Source organism: Podospora bellae-mahoneyi, chromosome 4 (assembly GCF_035222275.1).
Source record: "Podospora bellae-mahoneyi strain CBS 112042 chromosome 4, whole genome shotgun sequence".
Classification (NCBI taxonomy): domain Eukaryota; kingdom Fungi; phylum Ascomycota; class Sordariomycetes; order Sordariales; family Podosporaceae; genus Podospora; species Podospora bellae-mahoneyi.
Window position 1 is genome coordinate 272354 of NC_085883.1, and position 13182 is coordinate 285535.

At 54.5% G+C, this 13182-nt stretch overlaps 4 protein-coding genes and 2 non-coding genes across 6 annotated transcripts; 2 read left to right on the forward strand and 4 right to left on the reverse strand.

Annotated features, from left to right (window-relative positions):
* Positions 1 to 454: 454 nt before the first annotated feature.
* QC761_400780 (uncharacterized protein) lies at positions 455 to 2029 on the reverse strand (the record flags this gene model as incomplete). The annotated part of the gene is made up of 1 exon (XM_062878363.1): positions 455 to 2029. One exon carries the CDS (start codon positions 2027 to 2029, stop codon positions 455 to 457), a length of 1575 nt encoding a protein of 524 aa, XP_062731779.1.
* Positions 2030 to 2638: 609 nt separating this feature from the next.
* On the forward strand, positions 2639 to 2711 carry QC761_0061190. Its single transcript has one exon. It is a non-coding gene; the product is annotated as a tRNA-Ala (tRNA).
* A 42-nt stretch (positions 2712 to 2753) lies between these two features.
* On the forward strand, positions 2754 to 2845 carry QC761_0061200. The gene has a single exon. It is a non-coding gene; the product is annotated as a tRNA-Ala (tRNA).
* Positions 2846 to 3114: 269 nt separating this feature from the next.
* Positions 3115 to 5011, reverse strand: GIS2 (gig suppressor; the record flags this gene model as incomplete). Its single annotated transcript, XM_062878364.1, has 3 exons — positions 3115 to 4542; positions 4603 to 4783; positions 4905 to 5011. 3 exons carry the CDS (start codon positions 5009 to 5011, stop codon positions 4147 to 4149), a joined length of 684 nt encoding a protein of 227 aa, XP_062731780.1. The 3' UTR covers positions 3115 to 4146.
* Positions 5012 to 7628: 2617 nt separating this feature from the next.
* QC761_400800 (uncharacterized protein) lies at positions 7629 to 10765 on the reverse strand (the record flags this gene model as incomplete). Its single annotated transcript, XM_062878365.1, has 3 exons — positions 8416 to 10765; positions 8016 to 8359; positions 7629 to 7949 (listed from the first exon to the last, which is right to left on the reverse strand). The coding sequence occupies exons 1-3, from the start codon at positions 9446 to 9448 to the stop codon at positions 7629 to 7631; spliced, it is 1698 nt and encodes a 565-aa protein (XP_062731781.1). The 5' UTR covers positions 9449 to 10765.
* A 457-nt stretch (positions 10766 to 11222) lies between these two features.
* On the reverse strand, positions 11223 to 13114 carry QC761_400810 (uncharacterized protein). The gene is made up of 4 exons (XM_062878366.1): positions 12850 to 13114; positions 12660 to 12790; positions 11854 to 12614; positions 11223 to 11799 (listed from the first exon to the last, which is right to left on the reverse strand). The coding sequence occupies exons 1-4, from the start codon at positions 12985 to 12987 to the stop codon at positions 11750 to 11752; spliced, it is 1080 nt and encodes a 359-aa protein (XP_062731782.1). The 5' UTR covers positions 12988 to 13114; the 3' UTR covers positions 11223 to 11749.
* Positions 13115 to 13182: the final 68 nt, after the last annotated feature.

Consider the following 13182-nt stretch of genomic DNA (forward strand, 5'->3'; position numbering starts at 1 on the left):
CCATTCTCTGGCTTTTTCTCTTCTTCGACGGACACACTTTTATTTTGGCTTTTTCGGTTGTCAAGCTGTTTTGTTGTTTTACAACGTTCTGTCTTTTTCTTTTCTTTCTTTTTTTTCTTTCGCATTCATTGAGGATTCACATTACATGGATCTGGCATGGGGGAAACAACTCAGGGAACTTGTACAGGGCATTTCTGGAAGGGTTTTCGAGCCAGTCAGTCAACCCACTAGACGTAGACAAATACAGGAAGGCTGGGATCATAGATTATATATATCTGACGTTATTTGCTCATCTTGCTTTTGCCCTTTATATATTTGATCCCCTCTTCTACCTCATGCTCATGGGATGGTAGCTGTAGTTCTTCTGGGCCATGTTGCAGGCGTCGTTTTTTACTCTCATCAGCTTCAATGCCTTGCCATATCTATTCTCTTCAAACAAATTTCTTCTGTCAACTCACTGGAAGCTCTCTCTCAACAAACCCTCTTTCCTTTTCGCCAAATCCACAATCATCGCCCCAAACAACCCATTGGCCCAGCTGAACCACTCCCTCGTCCACTTTGTGCTATTCCATCCGTCAATGCTTTCATGGATCAGCCCCAACCCATCCGTACTCCCTAAAATTTGTTTCAACGCGCCCCTAATTTCCTCATCATCCTCGCTCGTCATAATCTGCATCACCAAACTCATAGGCCAAATCATGCCCGGGCCCGTGTGCGGTGACCCAACCCCCCTGACCACCTCCCCATCAGCATAGTACGGATTTCTCCTGCTGAGGATCCGTCTCCTCGTAGCCTGATAAACCGGATCACTACCGGCCACGTACCCCATCACGGGCGCCGACAGCAAGCTCGGCAGATTCGCATCATCCCCCAGCACCACCCCCCCAAACCCATCCACCTCATACGCGTACACCTTTTCTTTGCTCACCCCATCCTCCCCCACCACCTCCACAACCCCAAACTTCTCAATCCCCTCCCTCACCTCCCTCGAAAAAGCCCTCATCTCCCCAGCCAGCTCTTGCTCCCCCAAATCCTCGGCAATCACCGCCGCCCCCGCCAAAGCCACAGAAAACATCATATTCCCCGGCACCAAAAACTGATACGTCGTCGCGTCATCACTAGGCCTAAACGCACTCCTGACCAACCCCGTCCCCGAAGCAACAGGGCTTCCCGCCCCATCATTCGCCAACGTCTCGGTCGACCGCGTCGTCATCCTCGCAAAGCTGTACCCACTCTCCAGCACCCTCCCATCAGCCCCATACGTCGTCCCCCTCTGCATCCCCCTCCCCACCTCCACCACCCTCCTCACCGCCGCAGTCCAATTTCCTTGCCGGCCAAAAAACTCGATGTCGTGCGTGGAAAAGTAATAATCCCTCGACAACTCCAAAAACGAAGCCAGCGAGTCGACCTCCCACTTGCACTCAAAAACCCCAGCCCTGTCATACTCCGGACGCACCACGTCTCTGTCCCCGCCCTCCTCGTCAGAAATGACGCCTGACTCGGGGGGCGGGCGGAACGAGTTGCAGTACCCGGCTGAGAGGACATTTCTTGCCTGGGTGTTCACCGTTCCACGGAAGAGGCCCGCCAGGGAGTCAGATGAGGGTGAGGGGGTCAGCAAGGGGAGGTAGGACTGCAGCTGGCGGGCGCTGTCGCGGAGCCACATGGCGTTGATGTCGCCTGTGATGATGAAGGTCAGTTCTTCTTCGCTATCGGGAGAGTTGGAATGGCCGTGCCATTTGATGGCTGTGTCGAGGGTGTTGGGGTAGGTGTTTTGCCAGAGGCGGAGGAGGTCGGGGTCGGCGATGGGGAGGGTGCCGAGGAGAGACTCGAGGGAGGAGAGGTTGAAGGTCCGGCACGAGGGGGAGGGGCGGGCGGAGGAGAGGGCGTGCCGGCCGGGGGAGAAGGGGGGGTGACGAGTGCGGGAGCGGGTGGAGTAATCTAAGCATGAGGAAGATGAGTCTTGGGAGGTGACGAGGGGGGTTGCCTGGGATAGCAAGATCAGCAGTTGGGCGGTGGCGAGGGGTCTCATTGTTTTCGTTGTCAGTTAGACATGACAGGCCCGGAAAGGAAAGTCAAAAAGTGTGTGGGAGTGTAGAGATCCAGGTCGGGTTTATACTGCTTTCCCAACCAACCCCCTTCTCCCCAACCGTGATGATCGTCGGTGACACAACCTGAACCGTTTTACCGGGCAACCACCAACCCAAAGGAACTGAGACACCTCTCCGTGGCGGATGGCATTGTACGGTGGGTGCGGGGACAAACTTTAACTGCCACACCTCAGGACCCTGCGCACGGCAGACGCTGGGCTTCCCGAGGGTCATGCAAATGCCGTCCTCTGCCGTGTTTGCCCCCAAGTTCCAACACGAGTTCGTGGACTCCTCAATGCACAAACTGCCATGTGAGCAAGCCAAAAATACCCATCTTACATCTCTTCCCCGATACCAGCCAGCTCTCACCCCTCCCTATCCCTCCCGTCCCTCCATCAACACAAGCAACCACCAACCCAACATCCAAAATGAGACAACAACCCCCCCCAAACCCTCCTAAGCAATCAACTCCCATCACACCCCAGTCAATCCCCAGTCAATCCCCAGTCAATCCCCAAAAAGAAAATGCTTCCCCTCTCCCACCAGAGGTTTGGACGAGTTGGGAATCGAACCCAAGACCTTTCGCATGCAAAGCGAACGCGCTACCAATTGCGCCACACGCCCGAAAAGAAGGATGTGAGAGAAGAAGATGTGAAGATATCGGTGTGGACGAGCTGGGAATCGAACCCAGGACCTTTCGCATACAAGAGGAAGCAAAGTATGCTAAGCGAACGCTCTACCAACTGAGCCACACGCCCCGTAAAATCATCACCTGATTGCTGTTGAGCTTGGTGTCTGAAGGTTGACGCTATAGCGGACGTTCTGGATTTGAGAATTTGGTGTAGTTGAGATGATGAGCTGGATTCTCGAGATGGTGGCAGTTGGGATGAGCATGGTGCTTCCGCCCATGGCCCCGACCTAGAACAACATCAGCCAACACACTCTCCCCAGACCATCCCCTTACCTCTCTCCACACCACTCCAACCATCACACCCACGACAATACACACACACTGCCACACACAAAACGCGCACAACTGGTCCTTTATTGAACACACAGACTACCTATCAACCACCCCAACCCGCCCCTGTCATCTCCTTGCCTGCCTTCTTCCTCTTCGCCAATCCCCCCTTTTTTCGCCCCTCCTCCCTGCTTTTTTTTGTGTATCTTTGGTGCCACTTCCTGTCTTCGCCCTGTCGCCCGGCCTACTGTAGGTCTAAGAAAGAAAGAGAGTTTCCCTTTTGTTGCCAAAGTGAACCCACGCTCTCTTTTTTCCCCTCTTTTGTCTTGCCCAAAAAAGCGTTTCTTTTCCGTTCATATCGCTCGCGCCTCGCAGGTCCATCAACAACTTCAAAAAAAGAAAAAAATCACACGTACGTGGTTTTATTCTTTTTTTTTCTGTGTGTAAAAAAAAGAGGGGGTATCTCTGAGTTTTGGTGTATTTTCCGATTTTGTCCAAAGGGTGTGTTTCTGTGTTTAAAAAAAAAGGGTGACGGAAGGTTGGGGGTATGATTGAGTAAAACCAAAAAAGGACTTTGCCCGAGAAGCAGAAAAAAAAGATGATCAAAACGAAAGAAAGCCCTGTTGACAAGAAAGAATGCAAGCCGCAAATAACAACGACAACAAGAACTGAAGGTTGAGGGTGCTGGCAATGTGTATTCTCCTGCTTGCGAAAAGAAGCCGACATAAACATCGCACCTTCGTCCATTCTTGATCTCTTTTCCCTCAACCTCCACCCTTCCCCAGCTGTATCGTCTTGGTGGCCGATATGTTTGTGGTCCGGTTAAAAGCAGAAACAAAAGCGTTGTTGATGTTGTGTAGGTTTCCCCAAAAGTTTTGTCGTAGAGCCAGAAGAACCGTTGAACGCCGGGAGGGAGAGAGAAAAAACAAAACCCAAAGTCGTGTCGTAACCTTTCCCATGTCGTTCATAATCTATGCGATGCGCGGGGGGGGGGGAAAGATCATCGGAGCGTAAACGCCATGCAACAGTCGTCAAAAATCGAAACCTCGATCGAATTTCCCCAGCATTCAGCCCACTCTCATGGGAGGAGCCGCCCGCTTAAGCAAGGGGGGCACCGGGAGCAGGAGCCTGCGCAACCTGGGGGTTTCCAAGGTCAACCTCGGGGGCGTCGGCACCGTTAGCACCGTTGCGCTTGGGGCAGTCCCGGGAAATGTGGCCAGCCTCACCGCACTGGTAGCAGGTCTTGCCAGCAGTGTTGAGGGGACCGCCGTTGGGAGCGGTGCAGTCGCGCGAGATGTGGCCGAGCTTGCCGCAGGCGTAGCACTTCATAGCCTGAGCCTGGCAGTCGCGAGCGTAGTGGTTGGGGCCACCGCACTTGTAGCAGGTGGCGTGGCGGGCGCCGCCGGGGTGGAAGCCGCCACGGGCAGGACCGAAGCCACCACGGCCGGGCATGGGGCCGGGGGCCATGCCGCCCTGAGCGCTAGGGCAGTTGCGCTGAAATCCGCGTCAGTCCCGCTGTCTCCCTCTCTAGACAAAATCATTCCGTCGACTTACGGCAATGTGGTTGGGCTGTCCGCAGGTGTAGCAGCGGTTGTGAGGACCGCCGGGGCCGCCGTTCAGGCGCATGGTAGGGCACTCAGCCTGGACGTGGCCAACACCCTGGCAGTGGTAGCACTGCTTGGACTTGGTGGTGCGGGGCAGGGGGCACTCGTTCGACTCGTGGTCTGTTGGGATGCTGCGTTAGAATTGCCGGTCGAGAAAGGCTGAGGGAGTACAAGATGCTTACTGGGCTGCTTGCCTGTGAAAGGTGTTAGTAGCCGCCAAGAACCAATCACATAGAGGAGGGAGACACATTACAGTTGTAGCAGAGACGGGCGGGAGCTGGGCAGCCATCGGCCTGGTGACCCAACTCGCCACACTTGTAGCACGCGCGCTTGTGAGCCGAAGACATGTTTCCGAACATAGGTGAGCTAGGGAGTGGAATTCCGTTAGTTTGAGGTGTCTGGCTTGGTGTTGGTTGGTTGAGTCCGAAAAGTGTTGCTAGAACTGCCATGCTGGGCGACACGTTTGCAGACAAGGACGACTCGACGAGTAGGTATCGATTTCAGCAGCTGGTGATCGAATGACAAACGATGAAGAACCCTCCTATAGACTCCCAGACAAACAACCGTTGACGATCCCCACATGCGGCGTTTTAACCTCTCGACTGCTCCATGAAACGGTTTTATTTTTTTTTTTGGGGGGGGGGGGATGTGGCTGGCTGGACTCGGTGGGTGAATTATTGCGCGCAATTCTCGCCAGTTTGGGATGTTCGTTGGCGCTGGCAGCAGACGAACCTTCAGGTCGGAAGCCGGAAGCCGGGAGCCAAGACTGAGGGCGGGAAAGAGGCGTGGGGAGGAGTTGTCGTCGTGGTGGTTGCTCAAAATGTGTGTTCTATGTCGTTGTTGCTGCCTCGTCGATGTGATGTGTTCCTCCACCTCCCTCCCCAAGCCATATAGGGTTTGCTCCATCAACAAAGTTGCGCCAGCCAGACCTGCTCCATGTAATGTCCAAGCCTTCCAACGGTTGCTCAACCCGAGCCGGAGGTTATTTCCCTCATTGTCGATGAAGAGAGCCGAGTGTCCAGTCGCAAACGTGTCGGTCGAAAATCATAGAGAGATGCAGCGGGGGGCAGAAGGCGGTGCGCCACACAAAAAACTCACCTGTGAAGAAAATATCAAAATAAAAAACCGGCTGTTTTTCCTTTCCTTTCCTTCTGTTCCTTCGCAAAAAGTTCTCCAAACCTCGATCTTCCTTCTTTCCGTCAGCGTCCAACGTCCTCTCCAACAACTCCAGAAAAAGTAATGACCTGTGGCTTCCTAAAGGGTGTGCTGAAAGGGAAGAGGAGAGAAGGTGGCGGAAGAGGCGGAAACAAGGAGTGATATGGGAACCCCAAGTCAGGAAGGAAGGGATAGCGCCAGTTCGCAGGCCAGAGCTAGCTAGGCTGTGGGAGGGGTTGATGCAGGAAGTCAGCACGTCAGCCGAGGTACGTGACCGGTACCTATTTTCTCCCCTCTGCCTGCTGCAGAATCAAGTACCCTGATGTCCCCTCTCTACCTCATCGCTCTCTCTGCTTCAGCAGCAACTGAATTTCAGCGACAAGGCACGCTAAAAAATCTCTTGGGGCTTGGCAATGCTGCTTCACGGCGGCTCGTGACTGGGCGCCGCCGCTGACTCGTGCCCACAGCTGGTTGCGGCAACTTCACGGCGACCGGTGACACTGGAGCATCACCTCGATGCGATCCAGTTGTCTATTCGCCTGCCGTCTTTTTCCCTTTTTTGCCCTGTCTTATGTCTTGCCCTAGCTGTTTGATGGGACTGTCTCACTTTGGCAGTCTCTCGCCCTGTGGCCAAACGGCCATTGCCCCAAACGCCACATCTGATAATCTGAGGCTCTCGCGGGGCATCCCTGGCGACACGGCTGCAGCTGACAATGGCAACGGTAACTCACCTCGGTTTACTTTCGGCGCTAGAGCTTTTATATCGCGCGCTTTCACACGGCTGTGCCGGTCGACTGCTGAGAGCCTGACTGAGAGCGGGAGGAGGGACGAAAGCACTAAAGCAACATGAGTTTCCATTCCCCTCTTCCGCCGTCTCCTGCTGGAAGGCTGGAACCTCCCAACCTTGCTCCATCCCACTGCGGGGCTTTTCGTTTGCCATGCTCATCTCGATCTGCACCTCGCCTCTTGACAGTGTGAGGCTTCTCTTTCGGAGAACTAATAAATGGTTACACTAGATATCTGCATATATATGGCGAGACATACATATATGGCAGCCCGGTTCAGTTATCAAACATGCTGTTGGTGATGATGATGATGATGACGATGATGATAATGTTGGCAGTCGAGTGCCCTGAACAAAAAAAAACAAAAACCCCGCCTTGAGCGTGATGGACCCCTGTCTGCCTTCGATATCCCCCCCCCTCTCTCGACCCAATCATGCCCAACCGGAGCTGCTCTCGGGACACTGTGATTGATGCAACGGCAAGAGAGAGACAGGAACTCTGTGGTTGACCGCATGTGCAATGCCGGCTGGCACCCCTCCAATGGGCAATAAAAGGAGGTGCAGAGTCCGGAAGACCCAAAGAGGGTTGGCCCTTGCTCTCAGTCCGCAAAGGGTTGTCCCGAGCTTGACCCCGACAATATGGAAACTGCCCCAGATATAGAACCCTCGCAAGGCTACCGTGTATCACAAATGAGTGGCCTGCAGACGGGAATACTACTCGGACAGTTTGAGAATCCCGACAACACCTTTCAGCGGGCGGAGGGTAGGGGTGGATGGCGAACAGGTGTTGGTCTGTGCCTTACACAGTATCCGTTTGGTCGTGACACTATATGTCTGAAGCTCCGAGCTTGAGGAGCTCACGCATTGACGTCGAACAGATGTGGGATATCACGAGCTGCTGACTACCTACGCCGTTTCATACCCGACAGAACCTCATTTCATGGCGGCGGTAGAGCTCTCTCGAGTGAGATGCTGACAATTATCAACCTGGTTCGGAACCCTTGACCCTTGATTATTACGCACCATCTTTCTCAACCCTACACCCAAACCGCCGGCCGCTGCTGCTGCTGCTGCTGCTGCTGCAACCTTTCCCTCTCTACCGGATGCAGACCAGCCGCATTTTCCTCACTCCCCAACGGCGGCGGCACCATCGACCTCGGCCTCGCCTCCACCACATAACTAACCCCATCATCAGAAGCATACGACGGTGGCCTCCTCACCCCCCCGGTGCCCCTCGAGCTCGGATCTGAAGAGACACCGCTGGCCAACGTCTCCTCACTTGTATTCCCACCCTCGGCACCCCCCGGCCCAGCAGCAGCCTGGTTCCTAGCCCAGTAAAACCTATCCGGATCAACTCTCTGTCATAACAAACATTAGCCTTTCATCCACGAAGCTCACTTTTGCTTTCAGAGAACAGAACATACCACACTCTCCCTCCAAAGTCCATACGCGGGGGGGCCCAACTTTGTCGCCTCGCTCTCGATCCCCACCGCCTCCTCGTCCCTCGCGAGCACAACCCTGATGGGCTCCCGTGGGATGGCGTACCCGCTCCCTGGGGCGATTTGCTGGATCATCTCTGGCCTTACCACTCCGCCTTCCCTGGAGGAGCAGTTACTACTTTGCAGTGTCCCGTTCCGTGACTTGATCACCAGCATGCAGAGCTTGATGAGGCTGTGGCAGAAGAAGATGGTGATGAACAAGATGATGAGAATGAGCAAGATGGTGAACTCGGACGAGGTGATGTTTTTGGTGAGGGTCAGGGAGAGGTCTAGTAAGGTGGCTGTTAGCACAAAGAAAGAGGGAATACGGCGTGGGTAAACTTACACACAGTCAAGATGAGTATCAGAAACAAACCCGACACAAAACACCGCAGGATCTGCGTGCGGATGCGCCGGGACTTGATCCAGGGGAAGCAAAAGAGGAAGTTCTTGGGGGGTTTCCTCCTGCTGCCGCCGCTGCCGCCGCCTGTTCGACTGCCGCTACTGGTTGAACTCCCCTGTTCTGTTCTCCGTCGTCGAGTTTCTCCATCTCTCCTCCGCCGCCTCCTCTCTTCTCTCGTCTCCCCGCCTTCCCGTCTCGACCCCCCGCTCCCCTCCCTCCTATGCCTCCCAGACCCCCCACTGGCCTCCCTCCTATGCCTCCTGGACCGATTGCTCCCCCTTGCCACCGCCCTCTCCGGCTCAGCCACCTCCTCCTGCCCAGCCGTCGTCGTCCCAGGCCTAGTCGGCGGCCCGTTGCTCCCCCCAGTCCATACCCTCTCCAGCCCAGGCAAGTGCAACCTCGTGCTCGGCAGCGCCTGCTCCCCGATCCTGAACGCCGGGCTCTTTGGGCTCTCCACCGTCGCTTCCTGCCCGTTGATCACCGTGGGCGGTGCACCTCTCAACCCAGCACCAGAGTAGTTGCTGCTTGGGGGGCGCAAACCAAAGAATGAGGGGCGGGGGAACCGGGCGAGGAAGGACAACCGCTGGGGTTGTTGGGGCTGGGGGTGGTGTTGGCCGGATTCGGGATCGGAGTAGGGGGAGAAACGGGGGGATAAGGGGACGTGTTCGTCGTTTGTTGTGCGGGGGTCGTAGGATTGGTAGATTGGGTAGGAGAGGCCGTAGGGGGAGGGGTTGTTGTTGTTGTTGGTGGTGGTGGTGGTGTAGGGGTTGTAATTTTCGACTGTTGCTGGGTGGGGGCCTGGTGGGGGACGGAGGGAGGGGTTGCAGGTTGAGGTTCGGGGAACGACGGGAGCGGTGCGGATGGTGACTGTGTTGGTGGTGGTGTTGTCGGTTATGGTGTCGTTGGTGTCATTGGTGTTGTTGTTGTTATTGTTGGTCCGGGAGAAGGACCCGGTGAAGAAGTTGAAGCGGTCCATGGTGAAGGGAAAGTTCAGTGTCCTTGTGTATCAGGTGGGTGAATGTTGTCTTGATGTGAGTTTTTATCCGGCGAGCATGCTGTCTCCTCTGTGTGCCTCAGATGAGCCGTTTTCAGACCGATGTGAAGTTGTCAGGTAGGTTTGTTTGACTTGAAAGTATGAGTCCAACAGTTGCGCGTCCCAGTCTGTCAACCTCAGTGGTCAACGATTGTTGATGTTGATATTGACGTCGCACAACCTAAGCTCTCCCCGTCTGTTCCCGCTGGATTGTCCCCACGCGCGGTGATAGGTCGCCAGGCCCTGCAGGTCGCCGTGCGCTTGTTCTTTGAAGGGTTCGCGAACTGTGCTGCCCCTTAAAAATAATGCGCCTCGAGTACCTCCCTTCAACGGCGGGCGCTGATATTCGGGATATAAAAACGGTTGGCGAAAACAAAAAAGGGAAGGGCGTGCCGAAAGAAGAACAGTTGTTTTCGTCGGTCGGAATATTGAAATCGAGAGAGAAAGAGAGAGAGAGGATATCAAGGTGTCATAAAGGCCCGGCCCGCTGCTTGAACTGAAGTGATGATGGTGCTGAAGAAAAAAGATGCCGAGTGTGTCGTAGCAAATGACCGTCGTCCATATAAATTACCAGCTCCCAGAGCGATGCGAATGTAAGGGAAAAAGAAAACAAACACCGTCAAGGCAACAGGAAGAACAGAAACAACCAAAAGCCGACCTCAGGGCAGGGAGGTCATATCAAGAGAATAAAAAAAGAGGGAAGAAAAGAATGCCTGCACGGCAGGATTTAGATTGTGCTGGTGGTGGTGAGGTGGAAATGTGTGTCGATAGGTCCAGAGGCACCCTCCCCTGTTTTGTTTCGTTGTTTCGTCGTATGCAAGTGGATTCGTCCCAAGCCACCGCAAAGACGCTTCGTCGACCGACAGGCAATTCTTGACGGACGGAATGGGACCTGCACCATTCACCATTCGACAAGAATTGACGATGTTGCAGCCCTGAGGAAGGGGGGAGGGGCTTGATTGGATGGAGGGTGAGAGGGGGACGTGACCAGATATGCAGGGGTCAGCCTGCGCTTGGCTTCACTTGCACGGACACGAGGTGAGCCACCAGTGAACCTGAGGAGGTGAAGGGATCTCCGTTGACGCAAGATTCAGAGCGTCTTCGGGCCCCTGCCTCGAGATCACTACGGGATGAACGACGAGGACCCCATCCACAAGGAGGCTCGTGCAGCATCTCGAAACTCTCTTCCCGGGACGGTTATCCCTACGGTTCCTATCGACGTACAGGAAGCAAGGCAACCTGTTGACTTCTCCTGCATCTGCTGTGCTGCCTTGGACACCCCAACTGCGAATACCTTCAGAACGGCAGGGTGCCTTGCATCGTCGGGCGTCGGCAGGAGGCTTCATGACATCCAGTCGTCTTTGCTCTTCAAACTCGACGACAAAAGGGGAAATCCGAATGATTGGCTGCGAGTGATTCCAGTGCAACGTCGGCTTGGCGCATGAGCGGACCACAGTCACAGGCGTGTTTCAGATCTCCCCAGGCCTTGTTGGAGTCTCTGGGGAATGGCTATCAGAGAGGTTCAAGATTCAAGAAAAAAAGAATAAGAAGACAGGATGGTCGCAAGTGGATTTTGGGCATCAAGAAAACTCCTGGAATACATCATGGTCAGCCAGCAACGACGGTGAGTCAATCGAATCATTGATGGTCAAACTTGAGCCCAGACTTCTTCTCGATTGATGGCCGGACAGAGCCAATCAATAATATATGACAGAATGCCCCGTCTCATGTAGAAGCTGTGACTGATGCCGCAACCCAATGTCAGGCATCAAAAGTGTCTGCTGCGCATTGAGTTGCTGATCGCTCGTGCTTTGGCTGTCTTTATCTTCGAGATCTGTGCCCTCGTCCTGAAATGTCTCCTGGCGCGCGCCTGTATGCATCCTGTAGGTGTGGTGTATATCCTTTCAAATTTTTATTCGTACAAGGCTGGGTATCAAGCTCGCTTTACTTTTATCCTTTCCATCACTGCTCCTCTGCTCAGCCTTTCGCCGGTATCATTGAAGCGCCTGGGCATACTTCCTTTCCAAATAAGCAGTCCTGCCGTGCCGGAGCAGGCTGTAGCCTAAAGGTGATCTTTTCTCGTCGCACAACAGCCAAATCGACCCCCTATTCTTGAAATAGGAGCATCGCCTCAGGCAGACTGCAGCGAGGCGGTTAGACGGCCGTTGTGGTTCGAACATGAGCAACTTCGCACTGGGCTAGACAATTCCTTCGACTCGAGAGGCATCGTCGCAACCCGCCCCCTCACTTGAGCTCACCCAACAACATGTTCCGGTCTGATGACGCAGAGAGGACTGGACAAAAGTTAGCAACACGTCCAGCACCAGGCAAAAGTCAACGACACATACTGAGAGGTTCCGCCCCCGGTGCAAAGTCAACCGAGTTGACTGTCCCCTTATGACCGGGAAGCTTGTACAGCAACCTTCCTGTACCCGCCTCCCAAACCACAGCCGTTCCATCACCAGCACCCACCGCGATCTTCTTGCCGTCCGAGTCCCAGCTTCCCTTGATCAAGTTCTTCTCCATGCCCAGCGGTGCACCGTCAAATGTCCGAATGTGTCGCTCAGCAGGGGCGAAAGGCCTAATGTCCCACGTCCTGGCGGTCGAGTCCATCGCATACGACAATAATTGCTGCCCGTCCGGCGATACCCTCAACGTCGTGATCGTGTCCTGATGACCCAGCATTGTGTGTACCACAGCCTTTTTCCTGACATCCCACACCTTGATATCATTGTCGATGCCACCTGAATAGATCTCATTGCCAGCCTCCGAGATAGCAACCGCCGTGATGGGGAAATCCGTTTCAATGTAATCCGCCGCGTGCTTCGTCCTTGGATCCCAAATACCAATTGTACCGTCGTTGCTGCCGCTGATGAGCATCTCCTCGCCACGCTTGCTCAGGTCCAGCGATGTGACGCCTTCTTCGTGTCCGACGTAGCGTCTTATCCTTGTGCCTGATGTGAGGTCCCAACTAGCGAGGTGCATATCGGCAGAGGCGGTGAAGAGGATTTCGGAATCGCGGGACCATTGCAGGTCAAGAACGGCGCCCTTGTGGCCGGAGAGAACGCCGTAGTTTTCGCAGTCGCCGTAGGTTCGCCAAAGCACTGGGCTGGGTGTCAGTAGGTTTTCCGACCTGACCATCAAATTTGCTTACGTACAAACTGTCCTGTCCATTGACCCAGAGGCTATTAGGTTTCCTGTGGGATCGAATCTTGCCGCAAAGATCTCGCCGCTGTGTCCTGACAGCTCCATTACCGGAGCCTGCAAGGAGCTCGTTCGTGGAACCTGCATCGCGCATGTTAGCAGACATGATAAGACTTGTTTCCAAAACTCCAAAGACATACCGACGACTGAATTAGGGCACCAGAGCTTCCTCCAGCAGGGCCAGAGCGGGTAGCGAGGGCGCGACTAGAGCCCACATTCTGCCGCTTGACCACGAGCTGCTGGTCGTCGCCTGGGAACGGTCTCTTTTCAGAAGACATGATTGATGATATTCAAAGATCCAATGTGTCTGTTGAATCAATTGATGTCGTGATGTTGTGATGCCGTGATGCAATGGTAGGATTGAGTCTTGAACAAGATGGGTCTCTTGGCGAGGCGGCGCTGTTTGACTTTCAAGTCCCAAATCCAATTGATGATGATGCGCCAGTGCTCGAGGACGCGCCTGATGGATTTTA

Coding starts and splice junctions, on each gene's coding strand:
- QC761_400810 (XM_062878366.1), bottom strand. CDS start 12,987: ATGTCTTCTGAAAAGAGACCGTTCCCAGGCGACGACCAGCAGCTCGTG. Junction 12,615..12,659: donor ATGGACAGGACAGTTTGTAC/GTAAGCAAATTT, acceptor ACTGACACCCAG/CCCAGTGCTTTGGCGAACCT. Junction 11,800..11,853: donor ACCGGGGGCGGAACCTCTCA/GTATGTGTCGTT, acceptor ACTTTTGTCCAG/TCCTCTCTGCGTCATCAGAC.